Below are 27,568 nucleotides of genomic sequence, written 5' to 3'. Positions count from 1 at the left end.
GCTAAAACACAGCTCAGTGCTGGTGCAACCCTGGTGAAATGGCCAACGTGACTCAGAAAGGCTCAAGCTTTGTCCTGGAATGGCTTCCACAAACAGGAAGCCAACCCCCAAAGAAACACACTGATGTGCACACACCCACTGCTAATTTGGGCACAGTGAAAATCATCCTGACTCATCTATTGGCTTTCTCTGCCACTCTTTCTGGAGGATGAGGACTGCTGGTCCTATGGATGGTGTTTCTAACAGGCAAATCAAATGCTTCAAGCCTGCAGAAAAACTACTCACATCCCCTTCTCGCTACTAAAATTTCTACATAATCCTGACTGAAAAAAAGGTATGGTTCTGGAAATATATCTAGAGGTAGGCTCCAAGGGGAAGATTCATTATAGTTATTTTTATTCTTGTAATTAGATACCTGAGGGAGGGACAAAAATCTCTTTGTGAGAGTATAAAGTGCTTAGCAGTTAATGAAATGGAATCAATATCAGGAATGTTAAGTGACGAAGTTATGTTCTCCATTAATTTGCTTTGCACTCATTTATCTTGAACCTCTTAAAAGAGCTGGTGATTGAAAAGACATATGTCTTGAAAGCATAAGGATTTATTCCTGAAAAGCATCTATTGTTAACAGTCCCATGTGAGCACCATCTAATTGTATCCTTGGTAGCACTGGGGTCTCATTTATCTTTTCTTTTTGCACTTCCAAGGTTTAGTTACATTAATTTCTATTTGTGCTAGTCAATCTCAGTCAGGCAGGAAAAATGTTCCCTCTCTAAAAAGCTCTTTCAGGGAGAAAAGGGCTACAGGAAAAATGAGAGAGCTCTGTATTCTGGAGAGACATTTATCTCACGTCTAAGGCTGGCACAAAGCTTACAAATCTCCTAAATCCTCCCTTTAAGCCTTCCCAGCAGGGTCCTGACTCTGTACACTTCCAGGTGTGGGTTCCTTACTCAGCACTGTGTTTCACTGCATAAGGCATTTCTAGAAGATGTGGCTAGAAGAAAAGCCAGAAGAATTAATGTACAAAAGTAGTACCTTCCCTGTTTGTTTGCTTGTGGTTTTTAATCTCACCCCCACAACCTTCTAGAAGTCAGGTGGGGAATCTCTAAACAGGTGACAGCCAAAATCTCTATAAAGAGGGTGGCTTAAGGTAAGCTGTGATGGTGACCGTGGTGAGCTGATGCCCAAGAGAAATGTCCAGTAAAGATAAGAAAGGCACACAATTTGCAGGTGAAAGGCAGCATCTTAAACACAAAGCATTGCTCTCTTTTATATCCAGCACCTGCCTGCTTACTGGGCCCAGCCCTCAGCTGGTAGGCAAGGGTGGCTTCCTAGTGCATCCTCTGGTGCACTGCAGGCTTCAGAGAGCAAAGCTTTGTCCAGGCTTTGTGCTAGGCATTTCTGGAGTGTCTCTGATGGCTTGTCTCCTGTTTTTTATTCTATTTCTCTTCAGAGCTTTGTACTAGACTAGTCAGGATCCAGAAAAGGCTTTGCTTTTTTTATCCCACTCTTGGGATGAGGAGACAGGCCAGCAGCCTGCAGGCAGTTTCCCCTAACATTTATTGAAATCTTTCAGCTTCAACAGCTCCACATGTGCCAGTGCTGAACCATAAGCGCCAAACTAATTTTTTACAGGTGGATAAATGAGGTGCCTGAGTGTTTGCACATGTGCCCCATTTATTTCAACTGGCACTGTAACATATTAGCTCGAGCCATAGGCCCTAGCCCCATGTGAAAGAAAGTGAGGTGGAATAAATCAGTTCAAAGCACTGATGCTCCTGAGGCAGATTTATTCCAGCTAGCTGGAGATCAGGTAGTGCTAAAGCAGACTTCATGTAGCAGGGCAGTACAAGCCTGTCCAAGGCCCTGAATATCTAAGTACTCCGAGATTATTTCAAAGATTTTACTATGTGAAGGCTTACAGCTTCCAGAAAGAGGCAGGCTTTCCATCTGTACTCTTAAAGTCCCAGTGCAATGCCATACCTACCATAATTTTTCTTCCCTAAAATGAGGGATGGGACAAAACTAAGGGATATTTTCCCCTTTCTGTGGTGTTTTGGAGTGGTTTAGTTATGCATTATTAATGGTAGCCAATTAACCAAGATGGTTGCACATGCTGAGTTTCATCAAGGTTTAATGACAAATGCCATGGGCTAATCACTGTCTTGTTTGTGTTAATTGTTAACAATTGTGCTTCCACTATTACCCACTCATGCACACCACCCAAACTCACAAAGGTGTGTGCATCCTCCTTGCCCACCCAAGGTGGCTCCCCCCACCCACGGCATCTTCTCACTTCCTTTCATCTCCCAAGGCTGTTTTCTTTCCCTGCCCCTAATGCTGCTCCTAGGCCCTGCTGTGGGTGGCTGTGGAGGGTGCAGGCAGTAGTGGGAAATAGTGGCTTGCTGCTCTGGGAGGTGTCTTTGTGCTGGGCTGATTAACACCAAGCAGCTCCATGGTGTTCAGTCTAGCACAGAGAGAGAATAAAAAGGAAGTGCTCCCAGAGCCCAGTTTGACTCAGGAGAAGAGAAAGTGCATGAAAGGGGGTTTGAAGAGACTGTGGTCAGTGTGGGTCTTCAGCCAGTGTGGCATCAGCCAGATGTGTGAAGCTGGCATTGCTTTTAAAATAATATAGGCCTGAGGTGCTTACATTAGCCTTCCTTCCTTCCTCCCTGAATGATGTCAAGGGTAAGGAGACTTTTATTTAGCTTTTCAAAAAGAGGTAGACCGTGAATACAGGAAAGGTTTTGGTGTGTGAGGGTCCCTGTAGAAAATTCCAAGAGGATTTTCTGTGTTGGAAAATCACAAGTTGACTCTCTTGACGGAAGAATGGCAATGGGAAAACAAGGTGAAGATATGTAGCACTGGGTTGCCAAGAAACTTTCTGGCTTGCTGATTCTGTAAGTATCCCATTAGAAACTAGCTCTGAAACAAGCTGTGCATCTTTTTATGTTCTTGTCTTATAGGGCAATTTAAACATTGACTGATTATCTATTCTGCTATCCATAATGTTGGAATGAATTAGTGTGCTATTTTGTGTAGATAAAACCAGTGAAATTACCTTCCCCTTTTATTTTTTTAATGGAGATTTCTTAGATGTTGCTCGCAGATGTTCTTGTAACTCCCAGAATTTGGTGTTACTCTTCACTGAAATGAGCAATGTTAAGGCATAAGCCACCCCAAAATGGGGTGCTGTCTCAGCTTCTCTTAAACGAGAGTAAAACACACATTGAACTACTTCGCTGACTTGCAGTATTTATTATTTAGACATGCAACATCCACTCTGTTATGGGGTAACAATCTGAGAATACCAGGTCACCCTGAATAACTCTTAGCAATTACCAGCTGCTCCATTTATTTGTGGAAGCAGTTTGTGTAATTCATTAGGTATCTTTAATGTAATGCACAAAGTTTGCTGCATTTTAGCTTTTGTCCTAATAATTTTGACTGTATTTTGGGCTCTGACTCCCACAGAGTCATTTTCAGCTGATGGGAAACAGAGTAGGAAACAGGTGAAAAGACAAATTCTCTATCATAACACAGCACAATGTAATTTCTTTGTAAAAGATAACACCATTTGTTCTAACAGCTCGTTGGCAGTGGCAATTTACCTTCTACCCTGGAGTATCTGATTTTGACCTCCTACATGTCTTTGATACCACTGTAGTTTTAAGATTCTTAGGAGCATTTTGATTTAGGCACAAATGCAGCAATGTGATTAAATCAGGATGAAGCATCCACTTAAAGCTAATTATGTACTTAAATATGCTGCTGAAGATGACTTTCCTACTGATTTATGCAAAGGGAAAATTGAGTCAAAAATACATATGAAATAAGGCAGGTATCTTTTTTTTTTTTTTTTTGAGATACCATATCCTATCTCCTCTTTTTTCTATATCTCTGTGCTAAAAAACTATTTTATTTTTAAAGACTCGATAATGGTGTTTTCTGCAGCTATGCTGATGTCCTCAAATCTGTGCCAGTAAGTCAAATCTCCATATGCTTTCTATCTTTCCTTAGCAGTCTCACTAGACCTATAGTATCTGTTAAAGCGGTTTTGCTGCTAAAACTTCTATTTAGCTTTTTTGTTGTTGTTCTATCTTCTGGAAAGATTGATGTCGACAGAGACTATTAAACTTTAAATCTTTGGGTTCCTTTAGCCTTACAATTAGTGATGCTGGGACACTTGCTGCTGTCCTAGAGCTTCTGCAGGATGTGCCAAGCCTGCCAGAACTCAGAGAACTCTCTGCTCACCCCTTTAGGAGTGCAGCCTTGTCCTCTGCTTCACCACTCTGGAGTAACAAGGGAAGGCCAAAGCTTCTGGGCTTTCGCAGCACACTCCAATATTGGAGCATTTTACCTGTTTTCTACTGGTCTGATGTTTTCCAAAGCCCAAAGCCCGATCCAGTGTGGGCAGACTGGGGCATCTGTTTAGGCATGGCTAACTGGTACCATTTTCAATTAGATGGTGCTTCCAGCCTGTTCCTCCCTCTCTTGTTCCTAGGATCCCAGCCCTGCAGTCACCGTTGCTGTTGGAGGGAAGAGGCCCTCTTGCTGGCACTTGCAGTAGAGCACCTGAACAAAGCCCAGGGAACTATTTTTCTTTTCATTTCCAGGCATGGTGCTTTGCTGAGGATTTATCTGACTTTGTGGGTACTCCAAACTAGGAAATAACACCTTGTTGTTGTTGTATAAGGTGGGAAGTCTTTCCATATGGCAGGTTAACTTACAGTCCCTCACAATCTATAGCTATGGAGAAAACAAAGATAACTTGTGTCCAAGAAGACGTCCAGTGACTGGATTGCTGTGGTCAGGACAATTCATCTATCCATTATTTCAAAGTTTATTAAAAACACTGCTTTTCCTGATGAGTGGTGATAGTCAATGGCAAATACTAACCCAAAATCCATAATAGGCACTCTGGCATGCTGCTTGATACATCATGCCAAGTGTGATTATAATTCTACCCTGGTGCTTTGCTGCCATGCCCTTGAGCTACTCATTAATATTTGTGCAAAGAGTGCCTAAAACATGAACGTGCTTAAAACATGAGCGCACTAGAACACGTGTTGATAGCCAGATTATGTGCACCAGTGGCAGATGCTTCACTGAGGCCTGAGTGAGTGGAGGTAGCTCAATTTGGCTTTGCCTGGGCCAACATTTGGCCTCTCCAAGGCTGACACATCCCTGCAAGTGGGGCAGAGAGGCACATGGCATCCTGGGTACCTTGTGCAGGGTGCCCAGGGGAGAGGATGCTCCCCTTTAGTACAGCTACTGGGGACAGAAGTGTTTCCTTCCTGCACGTCTGGCCAGGCAGAAGACAGGGGATCCTTTCTGAGTCATATGCAACAAGAAGGCATAAGTTAGATTTGAAGGTGGAGATAGCAAAATTCAGGACAAGAGGCTCTGAAGCCAGAATATGGTGGGCTGGGAAGGTGCTCCCCAGCCCTTTCTCTGGAACACTGACCCATAGCTCCTGGTGAATCAGTGCTTCCAGAGGTATGAAGCAGGATGCAGCCTATGGCAAAGGTTGTGAGTAAGAGAGCTGTATAAAGAAAATGTGTAGAGTTCTTGAGGACAGCTGAGAGCAATTTTTTAAAGAGGTCAAATGTAAATCATGATGGTTTGCCTTGGAAACTTTCTACTGCCACAAGCTGCTTTCATGTGCATATTTAGAGAAACAAACGTAGTGTGTTGGGGCCTCAATTCGGGTCAGGCTGCCTCAATATCGTGAGTGAAGAGTAATCATAAGATCCTATCTCTTTAAAGTAGAAAAGCCAGAAAATCATCTTGCTGAGCCTTCTTGTTATCACAGAGGTTTACAATTTATGTGGTATTTGTCTTTTAACCCTGAAAAAATGGGTGACAGCAAATCGTGTTCAGATGTGCAGATAAGCTCTAATATACAGAAATAGACCAGTACTGAGAAAAACCTCTCTGGGGGCTCTAATTTATAGATTTGCATAAGAAAAAAATCCAGGCTTATGCCAGAATTCGTATTTGGGAATTTGTAAGAGGGGGATAATACCCTAGTTTGAAAGGGAAGTAGGGGAGTTTTGAGGGCAATATTCTCTCCACTGTCCAAACCAAGAGCCACAGCAAGAGGACAATTCCCAGATCTGTTCCCATCAATTTAGCAATACCTTATCTGCCTAGGAGCAAGCCTTAATTGATTCTGATTGAAGCAATTTACTTACCCAGTGGTGAAAACAGACATACAACCCTACCTACCCTTTGGAATTAGACACTTGGATCCCCAGGTGGCCAGGAAAGAAGCACATCAAGATGTGGACTCTTCTGGAGCCACAGGGTGAGCACAGAAATGGAGAGAACTCTCTCCTTTATTTTCAGCTTCGTGGCAGTGCACTTAGGAGCTCTTAACCCTGAGGCAAAGAGGTCAGCCTTTGGCTCCTGCAGAGAAGAAATGAAGGGATCCAATAGCACAGCAATTCTTTGGTCCTCTTTTCTTTTTAAGGTATGCATGATTCATGGGTTACATTAGCATCCCTCCAGCAGAAGCACATGGATCATTAATGCACCAGTCCAGAGGATACTGAGTGACTTCTTTCTGCTTTTGTCACAAATCACATTGTCTACCTTGCACACTGCCAGCTTTACCTGTGGCTCTCAGCACTCCCCATTTACAAGTAAGTTCTCTGTGCTCCAACATGTCATGTTAGATACACCTCCTGTACAAGGAAACCGCCTCCTGGGCAAAGAAACCCTACCACTTCAGGAAATGTGCACTGATGAAAGCAGTCAGTGTCCAGGAAGAGCTACACAGAGCAGCTTAACTTACACACTGGAGCAGATCACACTAACATAATTGCTGACCCTCTGCCTTTGCGCACAGAGCACAGCATCCATGTCACCACTGCAGTACTGCTGCCAGCTGCCCTGGGTGGAGACGATGCTCTTCTGGCTTATCTTTAGTTCAGGTCAGACAAAAGGATGTTGTGTGTCAAACTCGAAGACCATCTCAGATTTTAAGTATTTTTTTTCACTCGCTGTGTGTTCTCTTTGCAAAACAGTAGCTGCGAAACACATAAAGAACTGTTGCCCAAGATGCCTGTTGGACAGTAAAAAGCTATAGACTGATAAATAGGCCAGAGACAGGATGGAAATACAAAAAAGTACCAAATGGGTCATTAACTGAGCACAGTGTGATCAAAGGTACATTTATTTGCAACAGACTATGCACAGAGGAAAATTAGATGTTTCTGCTTGTCTGAGCGGCAGTAAATTTGCAGAGTAACACTGAATTCTGGGGCTGTACGTGTGTGAGCACCCAAGACCAGACCTCTTTGCTAAACATGCTCACTTTCTCAGCTAAGCTCTAGCCCCTTCAGTGAGTTAATACCCTACCTAGCAAAGCCTGCTTGTCTTCCCAGCACATTTCCCTGGGAGTGAATAAAAAGGTGTCTTTCCCCCTGCAGCTGAGGGAACCTCCCTATGTGCCCCTATCCTTTATGACTGGGGTTGCATGGGAGTGGGAATTGCAGTCCAGCCCTTTACAGTGCTGCCAGAGTGAAATAAAAGAGTTGTGTCCTGGAGTCCCACCACAGATCCGTATAAAACCTGCCCTCAAGCAAAGATAAGATCACTGTCACTAAAAATAAGATATTTCAATATAAACTTCCACCTTCATCCTTACTGCTCTTACAGGGAGGATCCAGCTGTTCAAGTGTGATTTTTTTCTCCTCAGTTAGCAATTTCAGGAAATCAAAGTACGTGTTGGGAGAAGTGAAAGCTTACAGATTTGTGGCCATCTGGGAGTCATCTCCTGCCCAGTCTCCAAAGAGCTCGTGCTTTTCAGGGCACTGCGTGCAGGCAGCTGTATTTGCATAGTGGTTTTTGTGGGCTAACCATTTCTCAACAACCAGCTTCCAAAAGTCTCACTTGATTCCTACTTAGAGGTAAAAAGAGCTGCAGAAAAACTAAGATTGGTTTGGTCTATTTTTGTCCCAGAAGGTGTCACTGAAGAGCCAGGAAAGGTGCAGGTTTAGTAATAGTTTTAACTGGGATCTTAACTGCAGCCACTCCAGGTGGAGTCTGGAGGTTAGAACCAATGTGGAGTCACACATTCCTGTGCCTACTGGGGACTGAAGATCTAGAGAATTCTGCATCACAGAATAAATACCCTGCAACTTGCAATGCTGTGTTGTTCCTCAACTAAGTCATCTTACATTCTCTAACAAAATGAAACCATTCCTGGGAGGTGGTGGTGGGAAGGGGTTCATGAGTCTGGAGGTGCTTTTTTATAACATACTTTTAAAGGATCATGTTCATCTTCTTGCTCTTTGCTCTACACCTATTGTGTCAACATTACATTATAAAGCACAATCATCATGCTTTTATTGTCTAGGTCTTTAGGCCTTTTCTTAAGAATAGGAGGAAGAGCTGGGATTTCCAATTGCTTTGCTATGATTTATCATGCATTATCAATAGACACAGAAGTAACACAAATCTGGCAATGATGTAAGAGGCCTCAAGCAGCTCGTACTGTGAATTCCACAAACAACAAGTTAAACACAGTAAGCTGGGTGTCCTTCTCTCCATTTGGAAAAGGTAGTTTGAGTTAGTGTTTTAAGTCTTTTCTCCAAGGTTAAGCATCTTAGGAGACTTGATCTGATACACAGAGCAGATACACAAAGGATACTCGCCTTCATGATGGGTATTGGAAAGGAATTCATCATCAATGTGGCCAGAGTAGGAAACCCTCTCAAAAGGATATTAAATGCTCTGCTTTTAGCCAGTCTCTTAACTACTGAAGATGAGGCTGTGATCTGATCTGGTGTGGGGGGTAAGATTATCCTACAACAGCCTACTGCAGGTTGTTGGTTCCCTCCCCAGAAACATCTGCTACTGTCTGAGGCAGGATAATGGACTAGATTATTGCATCCATGTTCCCATTCCTGGCCTTTAAAGAAAGTAATTGGAGGGTCTTAAAAAAAAAAAAAAGAGAGGGCTAGCTGATAAGTTGAGCTATATACTGATACATTTCTAGCCAGTTCTCTGCTCTTCAGGGTACTGATGTTGCAGATCTCCTCCTTTCCTCTAGTTTCCAATAGCATGTTCTCAGCTGAATTGGTTTGTCTTGCCTATAGATTAATACAGCGCAGCTTTTTGACATATTGTAGCTCTCTGAGGTAAAGAACAAAGGAGGGAGACTAAATTTTTCCCTGTCAGAGCTATGTCAGGTTCATTGCTCCAACAGACTTCCAAGGTTTGAATGAAAGAATATAAAAAAATGTCCCAAAGTCACTAAAAAGTCTGTCTTCTTATTTGATAAAAGCCACTCAAAGTTTCACTTAGTTGAAAATTCAAATATTTTTTCTGGCCTTCTCAGCACCAGATGAACCATACAGTGGCTGCAGGTACTTCTAATGGCAGTAATACCATAAGGTCATACGAATGTATAAGAAAAACTGTTACTTTGTTTCAATAAGAAGAAAATTAGCTGGAAACCTCACATTTTTAACAACATAATAGAGTGTACACAGTGACATTCTGCTAAAATGTTTGGTGTTCACATGGAGGGAGTAGAGCAGAGAAGACTTGCAGGTTTCAGTGCTGGAATTTTGCCATTTAATCTTTCCTCTGGCAGATCAGCATGGAGATTACCTAGCCTCTGTGCATTGTTATCCACAGAAATAAAACCTGTAAGAGTTTGTTCAGCCGTACTCCCCACTTTACTTATCCATTTTTTATTTCAGCTGCTAATCTGCTAAGGATTTCAGCCTTTAGCTCAGGGTTATCAGAATGGCATTGTGAGTGGATAACATCTGTTTCAGCTTTCATCCATCTAGAACACAAGCATTAATCACTAGAAATGGAGTGTGAAATGGAAAGAAAAGTTAAATGCACATTTGATTCTGAATGCTCTCGGAGAAAACGTCTTTCAGAACCTGACCAGAGGGAGAGTTTCACTGCACTATAGCTGGGTTTGCCAGTGCATCTTACATGAAAAGCTGGGCACGATCTGATAGAAATTCTGCTTATTTCAGTTTATCTTAGAGGCACAAACCTTGTCCTGTCTCATTTAAAAGAAATGTTAAAAAACAACTAACCCCAAAGCAGTGCATCTGTTTAGCTTAATTTGGTTGTGGTCATCAGTAAAGCTTCTCTTTCCAGGCTTTCTGTGCCCCAGCTCATACCTGGAGTCCTGAGCAGTTGCAGCCTTGTGCTGCAAATGGGTACCTGTGGCCATGCTTTCCTGGGGTGCTGAGGAATTTATAGCAAGGACTAGGAACAATCTTAGACCAAGACACACTGAGCTGACTCAATAGACCTTTTCCATCCTGAGTTTCTAGATTTTCACAGATGCTGTAAGAAACTGTGTTGATTTTTTACTGGTCTGGCACATGTAATGGGAGCTAGACTCTTAATTTTTAACTCTAAGAACGATGACCAGCCCTGCCTTGATGGGAGCAATTAGGCACGAGATACTGTGACCAGAGTTAATTTGGCTTGCTGCTGAGCATGTGTACTTCTCTGACAGTTGCATGGGAAATTTTTACAGCACTGGGCTGGATTTGCTCCATTTTTTGAGGATTTATGTGTGCCAGGTACCCTCTCTGCATTGGAGAACATGTTGGGTGTTGTGGTGGCTGTGGAAAGCTGGAGATGGAGGATGGCTATATTCAGACCTAACTGATGATACATTTTATATGAATCCCCTTTTGCAGAGATGGCTTCCAGCTTTGCTTCTGACATCACTATATGCTCAAAAAGCAGGCAGTAATTATTTTCTGAACCTCTCAGAGAAGGCTTCTCCCAGAATTCCTCCAAAACCACAGAATATAGTTCATCCACAGCAGTCAATACTACCTACTTCTGTCATTTTAAAACCTCTTTTTCATCAACAGACAGCAAGTTTGTCAAGGCATAACTTCTGTGCAGTGCAATGAATTCAGCAGATTACCTGTCCCTGTACCCTTTATCATTCTTTTCCCTTGTCATACTTTGAGACTAACTATTCTCAGCATCTTGATCTCTTGAAGTCCCTGAAGAAAGCCATTATAGCTCATTAAAAACATCCCAACAGCCCTTGCCCATCCATCAGATCAGAGCTATAGCCAGTTTCCAGATCCTAAGAGGGATGTCTCTCTGGGGACAAGAGAGAAACCTGTCAACAAGTGTATTATTTCTCTAGCATTTCAAAGCTGAGCCCTCCCCTAACCTTTTCATAAAAATTATGTCATTTGCTGCCCTCCCTCTGACTACCTTGCAGTTTAACTGTAGGTAGGCTTAAATATATTCATTTCATGCATAGCAGCAGCCAAGCTTGCTCTGTATTCTGGGAAGTGTTTCTGCAGTCCCTCTGGTCCTTTGATTTCCTTGTGTGCTTTGTTAAGAAGTGAAATAGTTAATGTTTACTGCATAACAGTCACAATACTTGTCAGCTGAGTTGGCATCTTTTCAAGTGAAGGCGAATGTCATGCAGCAGACATCAGTTCAGTCTCTCTTCAAACTCAGCTTATCAACATGGGATAGTTATAATAGAAAGGGAAAGACTTTGAACCTCTTTAATTAAACCAGCAGTAGTTCCCAGGAGGACATTTTGTGTCTAAAATCAAGGCCTGTCTTTTTTACTGTCTATTGCTGCATATTCTTTAAGCTATTCTGACAAGATCCCGTCTTCACCTAAAATCAGAATGTCCACCCTGGTCTAACATAAATCACCTCATTAGATCAGTATAACCAGGAAGAAACAACTGCACAGATAAGCTCACAGATATCTATTTATATTCATTTTGTGCTTAGAAAGATCCTTTCCCATTCTAACAGAAAATAATTTACAAGTGAGCTGAGAATCTGCCAGACACCTGCCAGACATCAAATCCTTTGTGTTTTCCGGAGCTGATTCCATTTACCTGTGCTTTGAGTAAGAATTAAGAGTCTGCCCTCTCCCCAGATAGTGCTCTCCTACCTTTCCATCCCCAGCCTCCCTCTACCAAGCAAGATTTTTTCTGTTACCAAAAAAAAAGAAAAAAAAAAAAAAAGAAAAAAAAAAAAAGAAAGGAGAGGGAAAGAGAAATTATTGGCTGGCCTTATGCTTTTAGGGTTATGTTATTTAGCATGTATCTTACTGCCCTTCTTATAAAAAAGACACGTAAAGACATTTCTTGCTTGGTTTTTCTTCTGCACAGGAAAAAGCCTAAACACAGAATATCACCTGACTGACTTTTTTCTTCCATAAACATAACTTTTCTTCTTTGTAGGTCTTTTTAGCTTTGAAAATACCATCCATTCTGAAAACCGGTGCTTTTAGAAACTCCCTGAGTCTTTTTAAGGGAAAATCTAATGAACTCACAGGAAAGCAACAGAGAAGGAGTCAGTGGCTTCAGTTTTTCTGTACAACAGTGGAAGTGCAATACTGAACTGAAATTAAATATTGTAATTTATATCAGAATAGGAGTAACTGCCATTCTAGACATGGTAGGTAAGACATGCACTGACATAAAGAGTATAAAATATAAGTAAGCAAAGTCTGTTGGGAAATATTTCATTCTGCACACAAAGAATTGTGAAGGCATAAAAGGTTTGCAAAGAGAAATTCAGTATCTGAGGCCAGAACTGGGACCTGGTCTGGTGAGGATGTTATTTTCCTCACTAGATCCTCCTTTCCTTCCTTTGGGTTCTATGTTTTGTACCAGCTTAGAGAATAGACTTCTTGAAACTACTTAGTATTCATCACAGATGACATCCTTGTAATTTTGTGAAAAGTAACATCTGTTCAGGGAGAAACTGTGTGTACATGTATAAGCAGGTTTCCAAGACATGTATTTCAGAGAAGAAGAGGAAAAAATTTTGCTCAAATATCCCTAAAAATTACCAGCCCATTCAACATAATCCAGTGACGCAGAGCAATCTTCCTGGGGAAAGAAAAGAATATGTGATGATGTCCAGACCCCCAGCTGACAAGTGATACTGCTCCTTTACAGATCTACTCCATTATGGGTTTGCTCCCTGACAAAAAGAATTTCCTGTCAGTGGCAAGAGCAATTTTTCAAAACCAATCTATATGCTGGACTTCCCTCTGGCTTTAACCAGCAGAGCCTTGCATCACTGTCACTGCTGATACAGGCATCCTATGAGCTTTCTGACTGGGTCCAGAACTGCTGACTTTCATCTGCTTTCACTGGACAGGTTGACAGAGCTGTGAGGAGCATGAAGTTTTGCTGCAGAAGCACAAGCTGGCTGAAACACTTGGCTCAGCTCTGATGAAAATAGGATGAACTTGAAGGTTTTAATATGACCCCACACTCAGGAACGTTTATTTGGATTCTGTTCTGCTTTAAAAAACTCTTTTCCCAAGGGTTACTTAAGGTACTTTTGAAAAGCACTATAAAGTTAGCTCACCATATTCAAATGTAATTATTTGTTTCACTCTGAGATCAGCTAAAGAGAATATTTTATTCTACTCATTATTCTGCTCTCTCCTTTGTAGCCAGTGGGAAGCAGGACAAGGATTAATTGCATGTCAGAGAGTCTCTTGTTCTGGGCAACAAGAGATCATTGATGGTCTTGAACTCTGGTTTCATTCCTATATACTTGATGATCATTACTGCTTTAACTGTACAAATATAAATACAATTAATAACACTGTCAACCAACACATTTCATACATTTGTGTATTTTTTGAAATTTCTTGGTCAATGTAACAACAGGTAGCATTTGTTGTTCAAAACCGTGGTATGCTTTTCACTGATTCCTTTTTTAAAAGACATCTGTTCTCAGAAGTTGGTCTTACTTTTAATGCCTGTATCTTTACCATGAGAATTCAAAGTGAAAGGCTGCTATGTTTAACATAGTTCATCTTCAAAACAGTGGCATGAAACCACCATGTGACAGTATCTGATTGAAGAAAGCAGCCTTTGGCCTCATGGCAAGGCTTGTACCCAGTGGAGGCTTGGGTGGAATGTGGGGCTACGGTGTTCCAGCTGTGGGACCTGCTTCCAGCAATGTCCCACACAGGTTAGCTGCTCCACACACCTGTTTTCCCCTGGGTGTGAACAGGGACAAATATCCTGACCCTCATAATCAGGTATAATTGAGGGAGCATAATGCAGAAGGGCTAAGCAGCATGTTCCAAGGCTCATGCAAACCTAAGGAGCCAGGTTTAGGTTACCAGTCAGTAGATAAGGTGACACGTTATCCTAAAATCTGTCTTTGCATTCAGGGTACTTTTTTCCATCAGTATCTCTTTCTTTTTCAGTCAGCAGTCTCTTAGTTTCTCAGATGTTGCTCTCTTTCTTTTTCAGACAGATCAGCAATGTGGTTTTGAGGCAAATATCCAGATTGTTTTTATTTGCTGCTCTTTGGTTCCTAGCCAGAGCAGTCTCAGAGTACATGCACCTGGAACCCCTTTCAGTGAATCAGCATGGGAAGATGTACTCTAGGAGCATGCCTAATTTGCTGTAGTTGTTGATGGATGCTGACTTGACAGGACCAGACTAAAGCTAGTCCAAAGTCAGTTCTCTGAAATGCAAATAGTGTGTGTGTTGCATCCTCACTACCAATTTCTTTGCCCTACAGATGTGCTCCTGCTTGCTAATGTATCAACAGCATGAGAAAGTCACACACACCACAGCAAGCGTGGTTTTACTGTATGTAGGGATCAGGAGACACGGTCACTGACAGGGGAACAATGAAGTTCATCAGTGCTGAAAACAGCTAGGACATAAATAATTTAATTTGCAAAATGGTGGAGCAAATATCTACAGTGCTCTGCAGCCACCATCAGGTCACCCATGTAGACGTCATCATTCCCAAGGTATTATCCCACTATTTCAGGACTCCAGTAGTAGCTAAATCACGCCATCCTCTGTAAGAGTACCTTCGTGTTTGGACTTCAACAGCACAGATCTAATCAGTGATGCTGGGATCAAACCAGGTCCTTTGTGGCATAAAAGGGATGGACAATTTGCTCTGGAACAAACCTTTGTGTGCTGTCCTTTTGGGCTCTAAATCAGAGCATGGTCTTTGATAGTGTTAGATCTGTGCTGGGGAAACATTTTTCATCCAGGCTTCAGTATTTTGTGTTTTATTTCTATAACTGTAACTTGTGACTGTAACACCGAACAGGTGTTTGAAGCAAAAGGAGAACAAAAAGCCTGGCACCCCTCTGTGCAGACAAGCCAGATGCCCTTCAGAAGTCGCAAAAAATATTATTGTACTTTGTCTTCCTGATCTCCTTCAAGCCCCTGTGGGAGTTCACCGGAGGCATCAGCAATAACAAAGAATCCTTAAAATGAATTGTAACAGCCAAGGAGACTTTTTTGCTTGATCACAAATGGAGCCAGAAGATGAATTTCAGAGAGGAGAGCAGGAAAGAAGCTGTGAGAAGTTCCATAATTTATTAGAGATGAGCTGGCTGCAAGAGTGAGTCAAGAGTCAGGCAAAATTAAAAGGGTCAACAATGAGAACCAACACATCCTGGGAAGCAACTGCAAGCTTGGGAATATGATACAGTGTTATTACAAAGCCACTAATAGAGCTGATTTGTGACTCTCTGGCCTGACCTCCAGATCAATAGTATACATCGAGTGTCAGGAACTAGATGCAATTATCTGTAAGTCAAAATGCCCCTCTCTGGAGAGAATGAAGTAGTAAACAAATTGGAATTCGGCTGTGATTTCCATCTGTCTAGATCCAGATCTATCTATGGACGGAGTATTGATCAGTCAATACATAACTAAATATGTGTGGAGAGATTGGTACTGGCCCATATGAAGATCTGTGTGTCTATGTTTATGAGTCTGATAGGAGAACCTTTTATAGAGATACATCAGTTGTATTGGGTTTGCATGGCCAAGCTTTTGGTAGCATGGGGGCTACAGAGGTGGCTTCTGGGAGAAGCTGCTGGAAGGTTTCCCCATGTCCAGAAGAGCCAGTCCCTGGCAATTCAGAGGCAGAAGTGCCGCTGGCCAAGGCTGGGCCAATTAGAAATGGTGGTAACACCTCTGTGATAGCATATTTTAGAAAAAGAGGGAAAAAAAGTGATTGCACAGTTGTAATTGTGACCAGAGAAGAGCAGGGTGAGAACATGTGAGAAGAACAACTCTGCAGACACCAAGGTCAGTGGAAAAGGAGGAGGAGGAGGTGCTCCTGGTGCCAGAGCTGAGATTCCTCTGCAGCCCATGGTAAAGACCATGGTGAAGCAGCTGTGCCTTGGCAGCTCATGGAGGTCCACAGAGATGCAGAGATCCCACTACACATCAGAGCAGGCGGATGCCTGAGAGGAGGCTATGACCCTGTGGGAGGCCCGTGGAGAGAGGAACCCACACTGGAGCATCTTCATGAAGGACCCCATGGAAGAGTGACCCACACTGCAGCAGTTTGGGGAGGACTGTTGCCCATGGGATGGACTCGTGTTGCAGCCATGCTAGAACTTAATTTATATACATATTTATATGGTCAGATTGAATGGGACTCTGATCAACCTGACATAGTTGAGGATGTCCCCGCTCACTGCAGGGGGGTTGGACTGGCTGACCTTTAAAGATCCTTCCCAACCCAAACTGTGCTATGACTCTACTCATGGATATGTTTACATATGCATCAATGTTTTTGTTTAATCCTTTGAGACTTTGTAACAGCTAGCTTGCTTTGTAATTAGCTTGAAATCTGACCAACAACAAGGGCTATTGGAATGTTTTTGAATACCAAATTGCTTTTATGTCATGTCTTATCGAGGGTTTTGAAATCTAGCCCAGATTTCACTGGACAATTTGTCAGATCCTGGATATCTCGGCTGCTTTCCAGATCGCTGCTAGCTGCAGAAGGAGCCCTGCTCAGCAGATCAGCTCAGCGTGTTGAGCTATTCTCCAGGATGATACTTGCAGTTAGTTACTGGCCAGGCCTATGGGAGCAAATCAACGGCAGCCAAACTCTTTGATTATTTTTTACACCAAAGCCGTAATGGCAGCATTCAGCTTAGTTTGCTGGCTTAGACATTTGGAGGAAAACAAAACAGGTCAATGGTGCTTGATGTGAACAGGCCTCAGCTGGACAGTAAGAAATTAAGAACTTGAGTAGTCACAACTAAACATCATTTGACTCCAGCTGCAGTAAGACCCGCATATGTGGAACAGTTTTACTTCCCAACACAGACCTTAATTTAGGATTCCTGAAGGAGACCCCTTGAGACAGAAGTTCACATGGGTGAGGCTGCAGGGTAGGGAAGGTAAGGTCTGCCCTAGAAGTCTTGTTTAAAAGATACCTAAGATCACAAATGATTTCTCTGGAATGAGGTCTGGGGTGAAGTAGTTGAAATGGTGGTGTATTCAGATTCCTGAAAAGCACACTTGAGGTTAAGTTTGTAGAAAGCAGGGCACCATCCAAGCATCTGATAGGCTGGATAGAGAAAATAAACCAGGTAAGAGTATCTGTGATCTTTTATCTTGCTACCGGCAGGTCTTTAAAGCTGCCTCCAAAGCCTCTGCTACAAGCTCCTGCTGGAAGCTTTTTCCTGAAAGTTCAAAATCTCATTTGCAGGATCATCAGAGCTGTGAGGGGCTCACAAGCGCTTTGGAGGCTTGGCCCAGGGGTTAAACTTCTAGTCAGATAGCCTCCTTGCTGCAACCCAAGCCCAAATGTGGGTATGTGAAAGCCTTCTGACCACAGTGTGTGGGTAAAGAAAGACTTGCAGGTTATTTACTTACTCCATCTTCTGCAGTGCTGTTCCAGGCAGGGATCACGGCACTAACATGGCCAACATCCATCATTCATAGAAATGTCTCCTCAGATGAGCTCAAGGCCTAGGGTCTATTGCAGACAGGAACAACACAGCAGAAAAGGAGATGGAATTAACAGCAGCAGGAGTTAAACAAGACCTTAGAATTGTGTTATCTGCCCGCCTCAGCACCAGACTGATAAGAAGGATAGGAGCTGGCCTCTGATACTGTATAGTGCATATATTAGCCAGGAGAAAAGTTCTTGCTAGCAAACCACTCAGGAAAAATTACCTCTGCTAACAGAGACAGAAAAAAACCAAAATGCCTCAGCCAGAAACATCATCTCAGTAGGGAACACACTAACAGACAGGAGCTACCACAGTAAACAAAAGCACAGTCTGCAGTATCAAAACATTGTGGCATCCTGCTCCTTTTGATGCTTGCCCACTGCCAGCTGCGAAGTCTTCACGCTGCTGCTTTTATGCTCTGCAATGTGACATGAAGCTCTTCACAAAGCAGATACTCCCTGTACCTCTTACTAGGTCCCAGCTTTCAGCACTAATCAGTCGCTGGAAATTTTCCTCTACCTTTTGCCACAAGAGGACTCCAGTCTCCAGTGGCTCCCGGGGACATGTTTGTGGTTTTTCTAACTAAGTTCTCCAGAGATCTGTTCCAGCAAACTAGCAATTAGGATCCTGGTTTAGCAGCAGCTCTGTTTTCCAAAATGTAAAATGAACAAACATGTTTTTTTCAGAGCTCTAAACAGACAGACTACTATTGGTTAATATTACTGTACCAAATATTACTGTATCCTGCAGCCGCAGGGAGGAGAGGAGAGAAGATCTAACAGGTAGCAATTGTGCAGCAAGATTGATTTCTTTAATTATTTTACAAACTCTTTTACAGACTTTTTTCTTCATAGTCTAATTGGACAAAGGATCAGTCACCCCCTGGGTGGACTGGCTAGAAATCCTAAACATCCATTGTCAAAATATTTTTCTACTGTACCATAAACATAGTTCTACAAGGTCGCAGGTGTTCATAGTTTATAGAACTTCTGCTAAGCTCTTCATGAGAGAGAAAAGTATCCCACGGGCTTAGAAAGAAGCAAGAAAATTCTTGCTAGCAGCATTTTTGTATCCACAGGTTAACAAGAAAGTCCTGCTCTGTCCAGATATGGCATTGAATGTTTTCGCTAAGGAACATTGCACTGGAAAACACTTGTGGGTAAAACTGATCTTTTCCTTATCATTAATTGTATACAGCTGTGTTGAAGCTTATGGCTAATCACAAAGACCCGTGTTTAATAACATTTTTTTAAACTCATTTGTTTTAAAGCTTCCTGCTTCTTATCTCACTATGTGCCATAAGCTCAAGGGCAAGTATCTTACAATGCTAACAACTGTTCATATGATGTCTGATTAATGTGGTTATGGCTGTAGAGCCAGTGTAAGTAATTATAATGATAGGAATATGATCCTCTCCATTTTCATTTTAATAGAGGCCAATAAATATATCTTGTGGCTTTAATGGTATTTAACCATTCTCTAGCCATGAACGGGAGCTTGTAGAACTATCGTAGATATGTTGTGAGATGCAGGAAAGCATAAAATGCAAGTCTGCTGGACTCTACAAAATGAATATGAGTTTATAGTTCACACAGGTGGGGTCTGAGCTCTGTTGGGGGAAAGAGGAGCTCATTCAGCAGTTGTGAAAGGTGGAGGATCTGAAAAGGAAGATGCACGGGAAAGCACTGCAACCATTTCCTAGGCAGGCTGCTGACCTGAGAGAACTGAGTGATGTCTGTTGCTGCAGCTCACCTCCCTGTCTGCATTTACCACAGTTTTTAGACAACACTGATACTGTGTTGTTGCACATCTCTAAGGGTTGTCATAAAAAGACAGGCGATAACTGCTTTCCAGTGTTCTGACTATCAAAGTCTTTGAGTTGCATTATTGGATTGTAAGGACTGGAGTAAACAGTTGAAACACCCTGACTTGACTCTCCCAGCACTAGAATTAAAGCTTACTGTGCTTTGCTGCTTTTGTCACCCTTGTTTATGATAGAGTTCAGACCAGTTTACAAGCCCTTTTAGGACAGAGCTATGTTGCTGTGGTGGGAACGTTAAGTGTTGCAAACACCGGCAAATGCCCAAAGGAAATAACACAGCTGCAACCCCCCTAAAAGGAACACTGATTTCTTGCAAAGGAGAGCTGAAGCCAGAAGGGTCCTCAGCTCTAACTGCAAGGTACATCCATCAGAGAGCTTTTGTCAAAGGGATATATCGTATCTGGGGGACACTGAAGAATTAGCTTTAAGCTAGGGAGCTCAGGTGGCGTTAGGACACAGCAAAGCTCACCCCAAGTGCAGGGCTGGGTTATGAGCTCTGTACTCCACATCTACCCACTCAGGGTTTTATGCACAGCTCAGGTGTATCTGCATGGACTGCAGACAGCACATAACCAGCAGATGTGTCCTCTGAATGCTTGTTAATGGAACAGACACTAGAGAGCTGTGAAAAATGGTCTTTAAAAATATTAGTGTTTGCCTTGTTTGGTCCCCCCATTTCTGTGGGGGACTTATAAAGGGGTAACAGGTCCAGGTCCCAGCTTTGACAGACAGACAGGCAAGTGATGGATTGCTCTAAACCAGAGTCAGAGGACCCATCTGGTGCAAGGCCTGAAGACACAGGAAATGCAAGTTCAGGACTCCCTGGACCGTAAGAAATGCTGTGGCTGCATGATGCAAAGCATCAGTCTGAGGTAAATTTTCTCTGGTGGTCCAGTTTACAGACAAAATATTGACAATTTAACTGACAAGCATTGCTCTGTGTATCCATGTCACTAATGCCACACGCACTGTCCTAGAGCACATAGGAAAACATAATGTATTATTATTTTTATGGGGGTCTCTAAGTTTTGACAGAAATAATTTTGGACGCTCAGTTTTTTATCAAATGAGTGGTGTGTGGCAATGTGGCAGTGAACAGAAGAAACACTAGTAATCATGGAATGACTGCCTGATAAGAAAATAATTTAGTAGAAATCTTTCACCAAAGCACTTTTAGAAGGGTTTTAAAAAAACGTTTAAAACGGAAATCCCTGGGAAGTGAACTCTAAGTCCCACTGAGGTTCATGTAGGATGCTAAAAACTGTAGATCTCTGTACCAAACTAGCTGAGAAGCCACGGTGGGACAAAGCCAGTCTGGAGACAGACAGCCGGACCAATGTCAAGTCCATGGTTTAGTTAGAAAGACATTTGTACCAGACAAGGTGCTGGCAAACTACCTGGCTGCATTTGAATGTTCCAACTCTAAAAGCAGAAGGGTAAAGGGAGTGGAGGACACAGAAAGGATCCCAGTGTGGCCTGGAACGGACAGGACAGGAGGCAGCAGGGAGAGTGAGAAGGCAGTATGAGGCAGGGGGAGCTGCTTTGCTCTCTAAGAGGGTGGCTCAACCTGGCAGTGCCCAGGATGATGAGATGCCTTGGCATCTCCATGCAGTGCCCTGCCCCATTGCACAGTACAGGCTTGCCCACAGGGTGAAGTTTTGGTGAGGATTAAGTCAAAATCCTGACTAACTTGAAGGAAGCTGGAATCATGACAACTCTCCACACCTTATGGATGATGGCAGAAATCACAACAAATACAGATGAACTTAAAATCACCTGCCCTATGCAAGTGATTCAGGGGCTTATTTACAGGGTAGAGAAGGGCTATGGTGACTCCTGAATAGCAGGGACAGCTTAGGGTGTGTGAGCTGTTCATAGTTTATGATCTGTTCATAGTTCTGCTTTGTACAAGAACTTCCAGGAAAGAGCAAAACTGGATGGTGACTTCTCCTTCCAGCACCATGCTCTACTCCTAGCTAGGTATAGTGCATTCTGCTCTATGTCCCACTGAGCTCATTAGGAGAAAATCATCTACCTCTACTGCATTAGGTAAATGGATATCAGTGGTGCAGGGTGAAGCCTTGTAGTCCGTGCATGGGCTGGAGTTGGCTGGAGGCAGTGAGCAAGAGAAATTGTGCCCTGGTCCAAGCTGAGCTTGCAGCTTTGGGTGAATTCAGGATTTTTCATTAAGATTTGGGAGACCTTTTCAAGTAATGAGTTGCTGGTTTTTAGCACTGGAAGCTGGCTTCCTGGGTAGTATGAGGAACATCAGAGCTAGTGGTCTTTGTCTTGGTTCAGAGGCTACACATACTAAAAAGAAAAAGGAGCTGGCTTTTTCTGTGAAGGGTGGGGTAGCAGAGCACTTCAGGCACATGATTTAAGGCTTCTGGTTTCAGGAGCACGAGTCTGAGCTTCATGCTGTATTTTGCACCAAAGCTTCAGCTGTACTTAGGTGATTCAGACTTTAGTGATGCAAATCAGACTCATGCTGCTCACATTATCCCTTCATGTGATTTCGGTTTCAGAAAGTTTGGGTGCCTTTTAACTCTGCTACCCCTTTTCCCATGGAGATGAAGGCGGTGTGAAGTCCTGCTTGGCTTCCTGTTTTTGGTCCAGTGCTGAACCGTGGGACTCACAGAGTGAAGGCGAGAGGAAGCAGCACTTAAATGCGTGTGGCTGGGTCGTTTTCTGCCGTGATGCTTTACCAGATACGCTGCTGCCTGTAAAGTCATGCCTCCCCCGAAGGGCAGGCGGGCTGCGGCCAGGGATGCGATGATTGGACTGTCCTCCTCGTCTGGAGGAGCTTAGGGGTCCGTGCTTGCCATGGGATTGATTTTTCGCTCTGGATGCACAGGCGAAGCTGGGAGCGTGCCCAGCTGCGTGTCAGGGCTGCATATTGCACGGGCGCCTTTGAGCCACGGCGTCGGCGTGTGGCTGGATGCTGAGACAAACTGCTCCTGCAGCTGCAGGGCTTCGCCGTGGTGATTCCCCCAGGTTGGCTTTTCTCCATTATCTTGCGCGTGGCGTCAGTGAACCCCAGGGATGGCTTGCTGCCTGCTGGCCGGGGGGTCCGCCTGATTCTTGTTTAGGAGGTTGGTGGTTTTGCTTTATTTACTCTGCCTTGGCTCCAGGCTCTCCCTGTGCCGAGGAGAAGAAAGAAACAAACTGCGGGGAGTGTGGGGGGGAATAACAAACTGAAGGGAGCCGAGCTCCGGCCGGGAGAGGCCGGGGAGCTCCCCGGGGGCGCTCCCGCGGGGAGCCGAGCACCGCGCCAGCTCCGCGCCGCGCCGATCCCGCCCGGATTTTGCACGTTTCCTTTCCTTTTTTTTTTCCCTCTCCGCTCCGTTTTTATTTTTTTCTCCCTCTATTTTTCTTCTCCATTCCCCCCTCTCTTCCCTCCCTCTCTCCCTAGCGTGGTTGGATCAGTCTTTTGGTATTTCCTGCCGCCGCCTCCCCCGAGCAGCTGTCCGGCCGCGGCCCGGCGCTGCGCGCTTTCCGTGCCGCCGGGGCAGCGAGCGGCTCGGCGGGGCCCACGCGTGTCCCCGCTCCCGTCCCACGCGTGTCCCGGCGATGCGGCGGCGGCGGCGGGGCGCGGCGTGCTGAGGGCGGCACCGCGCGGGGGCTCGGCCGCCCCGGCCAGGTAAGACGCGCCGGGCTTCCCCCCTGCCCCCAAAAGCCACGTCCTCCCCCGAACCCCCCAAAGCCATCCTCCCCGAAATACTCTATAAAAGCATATACCACTCCCCGCCCTAAATTATCCCAATAAATCCATTCCCCCGCCTCCCGTGCTAGCTGTTCTTCTTGTACCCCGCGCTGCCAGGTTGCCTGTTTTTAAGTATAACGTGGTACCCCAGCGTCGTCTTGCGAGCGGCGTGATTTTGGTGAGGGCCTGAGCGCTGGGAGGGTAACCCTGCCGCCTCTGCCCGTGCGTCGCCGTTTCTACGTGTGCCTTTTGGGGTTTGGCGATGGGAGCTGTGGGGTGACCCCCCTGCCCCCCGACATCTCGGCATGGCAGGGCTGGGGGGCCAGCAAGAGGCCGGTGTGGTGTGTGGATGGCGTGCTGTCAAGGAGACCTGATTTCTTTAGACATGTGGGAATATCTGGTAGGTGGAACGCATTTTTAATGTACTTCTTCCAGCATGGTGAGGAACTAGTAAGGAGACCGCACTGTTACTACTTGGCTACATTTAATTGACAATAGTAATTACCTTTCCTATAGGCGCTTTGACAGATACCACAGTGGAGACCAGAAGCATCGCTATCTAAAAACCAGATTTTGGAAAGCTTCGTTTGGAAATGCTTTTAGCTTGCACTAAGTGAAGCAAGGCAGCATTCCTAGAGAAATAAAAATATAAGCACGTGCAACTGTCTGCTGGATCAGAAACCGTATTTTTCAAGTGCTATGCAAACCTAAAGTGTTGTAGTGTGAAACAATTGTTTAACATAAGTGAGGGGGAAAGTTCTTTAAACTGTGTAGTCACCTCATTTCATCCAGCTGCAGCAGTATCTTTGTTGTCAAAATATTCCTTCCCCCTCCTTGCACTGATGTACGAGATAACAACAGTATTCAGCAATGTCTGTACAGCAGAGAACAGCCACTGCATTGGATGTGTCCCCAGCTGCCACCTTTCCTCCTTGGCAGCAAGTTTCCAAAGCGGTGTGAGTGGGGAGGGAGAGACAGAAGCCTCAAGCCAGGCTTTGTGTGTGGTAAGTTCTCTTGCCAGAAGAGAAGAATGGGTGTTCTCGGCTGGGCAGCTCCTAGTGGGATGGAAGGTGACCCTGGGAGTGTCCCCATCCCGGCCGGGCAAGCAGGGGGCAGCTGAGCTGGGCTGAAAGGGCGTGGGGGCAGCAAGGGAGTCAGTTTCAGCTCCAGGGGTTACTTTGTGGCACTATTGATGGAGGTACAGACAGCAGTTCTCTGATTCCAGGGAGAAAATGCAGGCCATAGTCCTGCCCACCGCCTATTTTGGTTTGAAGTGGACAAAGTGAACCTAAGGAATGATTTAATCATGGTGATGCATGAAAGTAACTGAAAGGCGGATTTACTGCTCTAATCTTTTCATGGTGCTTAATTTAATTTTCATGTGCTTTATTGCAAAACTGATTCATCAGGTGAGTGGGAGGGAGGCTTGTACAGTACAGGTGGTTCAGTTTCCATTGCTGGATTAGATATTTAGCAAGGTGCTTTCTTGGCTACAGCAGGAGCAAAATGGCTCTCTGATACAGTGCTGTGGTTTGGAACCCAGGATATCTCTAAGGAAAGGCCCTTCCTATAATCGGTAAAGTGCAGTGTTTGAAATCAGTGTGCCGTGCTCAGAGCAAAACTGAGACCCGACTAATTCTTACTATGTTCATAGATCGTAAAAATTTTGGTTACGCTAATCTGAATTGGGTTAGACTCACTTCATGTCCAAGAGAGCTGTTACCTGCTGGAGGCAATTGTGAGATTGTCAGTGTTGCCAGTGCTGAAGGTCTTTCAGTGCTGGATCTGGGGCTGAAGAGGTAAAAATGAAACTGCCCTGAAGTGTGTCAGCAGGGCCCTGCTGCTTCCGAGCTGCGGAGCACAGACCCGCCTGTGCAACTGCACAGGTTTGTGCTATTTGATCTCCTGTTTTATTTGGGGGAAAAGCTGCATTTAGTGTTTTTTCTCCTGACCTCCCTGCCTTTGGAGCATTAATAGCACAGTGTTTTCTCAACCAGAAAGGCTGCTCCTCACGCCTCCGCTCCTCAACATGAGATGTCTCTGGCAGCACATTGTAGGTGTTTGTGCATGCCTGCTGTGGTTACTAAGGTAAAGGAAACACAAGAAGCAGCTGAGGGAATGGGAACAATCCAAATGCCAAATACACACGAGTTTGGGCAGGAATGACGGTGACCTGCTCTGCCAGCATGTCTCAGTGTGGGTCTGGGCTTGCTCACTCCTCATGGAGGCTCCTGACTGTCATTGTGTTTATGCTGTGCTTTGGAGCACCAGGCGTCTGAGACAGAGCAAACTCCTCCCAGGTGCTGCTCAGCCCTCATTTTGGAGCTGTGTGGTTGTGGTGCATTTAATTGTACAGGGCTGTGTCCAAATCACAGGTTCTGCCTTCATCCCAGCTCCTCCCCACCACTGTGGCTCTTTCTGGTCATGCAATGAAGGAGGAAGGAGACAACCATCCTGAAAAACACCCTTTTGATAAGTAGCTGCTGAGCCTCTGTGGAGGACTAAGGAGCAGTGTACAAACTGCCCAGGTTTCCACATTTTTAAATTATTGAAATACTCTTTCTCTGCTCAAGGCGTGGGAGTGTTGTGCTTGCATCAGGTGGCTCCAGGAACTGTATATGCATCTGTGTAATACAAAAAGATCAAGGGACAAGAAGGGAATATTCTGCAAAATTGGAAGCAGCTAACAGCAGGCTAGTAAGAGTTACTTGTAAATGGTTTCTGTCCATCACAGAAGGGGAGTGATGTGAAAGGGGGATTTATTTTTTTTTTTAGGTTAGAATAGTCCGGCTGCTTGTGTGGTGGTGCTTTTTAATTTCTTTCAAGCTGCATAAAAACCATGGGCATATCCCTTGTTCTTTAGTCTCAGAGTTTATAGAGCTACAGTTGAAATTGTGCCATTTTTTCCTTTGCACTCCTTTCGGATTGAAGGATTTATATGTGTATAAATCAAAGTCTGAATTGAAAAGGCTCAGTTCTCCTCTTTGTTTAATAAACAGACAGCTGTATACCTGGGCTTTCTTTTTGCAATGTGTCACTGAGGTCTGTGCTCTGTTCCAATATCAATAACTTTACCGTGCTGGCAATCTTCTTGATAGTAGTTTTTCTATGTGTTTTGTTAAACTCCATGCCAAGCTTCAACTTACTGGGAATTGACTGCAGGGCTTTATGAGTTTGAGTGTTTTGGCAACCCAGTTTGCATGATTATAGCATCAGAGAAAAATTAACCTGCTAAAGGCAAGAGAGAAATACTCACATCCTTAATAAACTGGGACGTGTGCAGGTCTCCTTGGAGGGGGGGAGGGGGGGAATCAACATGGAGCCTGCCTGCTTCATCCTATCTGATCTGTCAGTGAATCAATCAATGTGAAATTGTACCCCCAAGGAATAATGTAATAGCTATTTTATGTGTATTCCCAAACTGGAATGCTACTGTAGTAGAGTCCTGAAGGGTGTGCTGTCTAAATCGATCAGCAGAGGCCGAGATAAAAGCAGACGTGCTGCTTATCTATCAGATGTGGCAGAGAGGCATCGAGGGATGAAATGTCTCGTTCTGTGTTGAGTGGAAAGCTTAAATGTGAACTTGGTCCTTCTGCATCCCAGCACTTCAGGCACAAAAGCTGTGTCCTGCTAGCTCTCCTTCAGTTTTCTCTCGGCAAAATCATGGGATTGCTCTAAAAAGCACTTTAATTGTCATGCTAATGAATTTTGTTCCAGACAACTGTTGTAGTGTCATTGTTCCTTCCGACCTGCAGTACTGCAGAAACAGCTTGGCTTTTGTTATCTGTGTTGTTTGATGCCAGTTAAGAGTGCAAAGCCTATGCTAGGATTGCTTTGTTGAATTGATTTGCTCTTTTCTCAGATAAAAATGATGGGGAATTCTCTCCACGCAGCAATATATAGCCATGTCCCAGTAAGGAGACGAAGGAAATTCTACTCCATTGCATGGTGTGGGTAACCGTTGATCATTGTGGGTAATCTTGGCAGAATGAAAAGAACAATTTAAATTTTTTTTTGTTATTGTTTTGATATTTTTGTACTTTCTCTTTTTGGTATGACTTCAGCATCAGGAGAGAATCACTTTTATGTAGTAGTAGGAGGTCACCAAGGCTTTTATACACTTTATCAAACATTGCACAGCTCATTCGGGGAGCTGCTGCTGGCTCATCTGTAAAACCCCTGAAATGTGAATGTGAAATTGCCACTGGAATTAATGCTCTGTCAGGGTGATTATTCTGGCAAGCTCCTGGCATGGATGCAAATAAATGAGATTTCCATTTTATAAGGTGAATCC

At 44.1% G+C, this 27,568-nt stretch overlaps 1 protein-coding gene across 5 annotated transcripts in view; it reads left to right on the top strand.

Moving 5' to 3' along the window:
- OSBPL5 (oxysterol binding protein like 5) overlaps positions 1–27,568 on the top strand; it is a 202,842-nt gene that overhangs the window by 16,072 nt on the left and 159,202 nt on the right. Inside the window, exon 1 of one of the 5 annotated variants that reach the window (XM_032110749.1) lies at positions 22,173–22,565. The exons of 1 other annotated variant lie outside the window; for it this stretch is intronic. Coding sequence is in view for 1 of the 4 variants with exons in the window: in XM_032110745.1 (XP_031966636.1) it covers positions 23,624–23,674 (51 nt within the window). In the remaining 3 variants the exon portion in view is untranslated. Of the gene's footprint in view, positions 1–22,172; positions 22,566–22,600; positions 22,664–23,134; positions 23,212–23,482; positions 23,675–27,568 lie in introns of those variants that run through there. 3 more of the 5 variants (XM_032110750.1, XM_032110747.1, XM_032110745.1) reach the window with 3 other exon arrangements.

Source organism: Corvus moneduloides, chromosome 6, assembly GCF_009650955.1.
Source record: "Corvus moneduloides isolate bCorMon1 chromosome 6, bCorMon1.pri, whole genome shotgun sequence".
In the NCBI taxonomy this organism is placed as follows: domain Eukaryota; kingdom Metazoa; phylum Chordata; class Aves; order Passeriformes; family Corvidae; genus Corvus; species Corvus moneduloides.
Note: the sequence above shows the minus strand (reverse complement) of the source record. Positions and strands in the feature narration are given on the sequence as shown.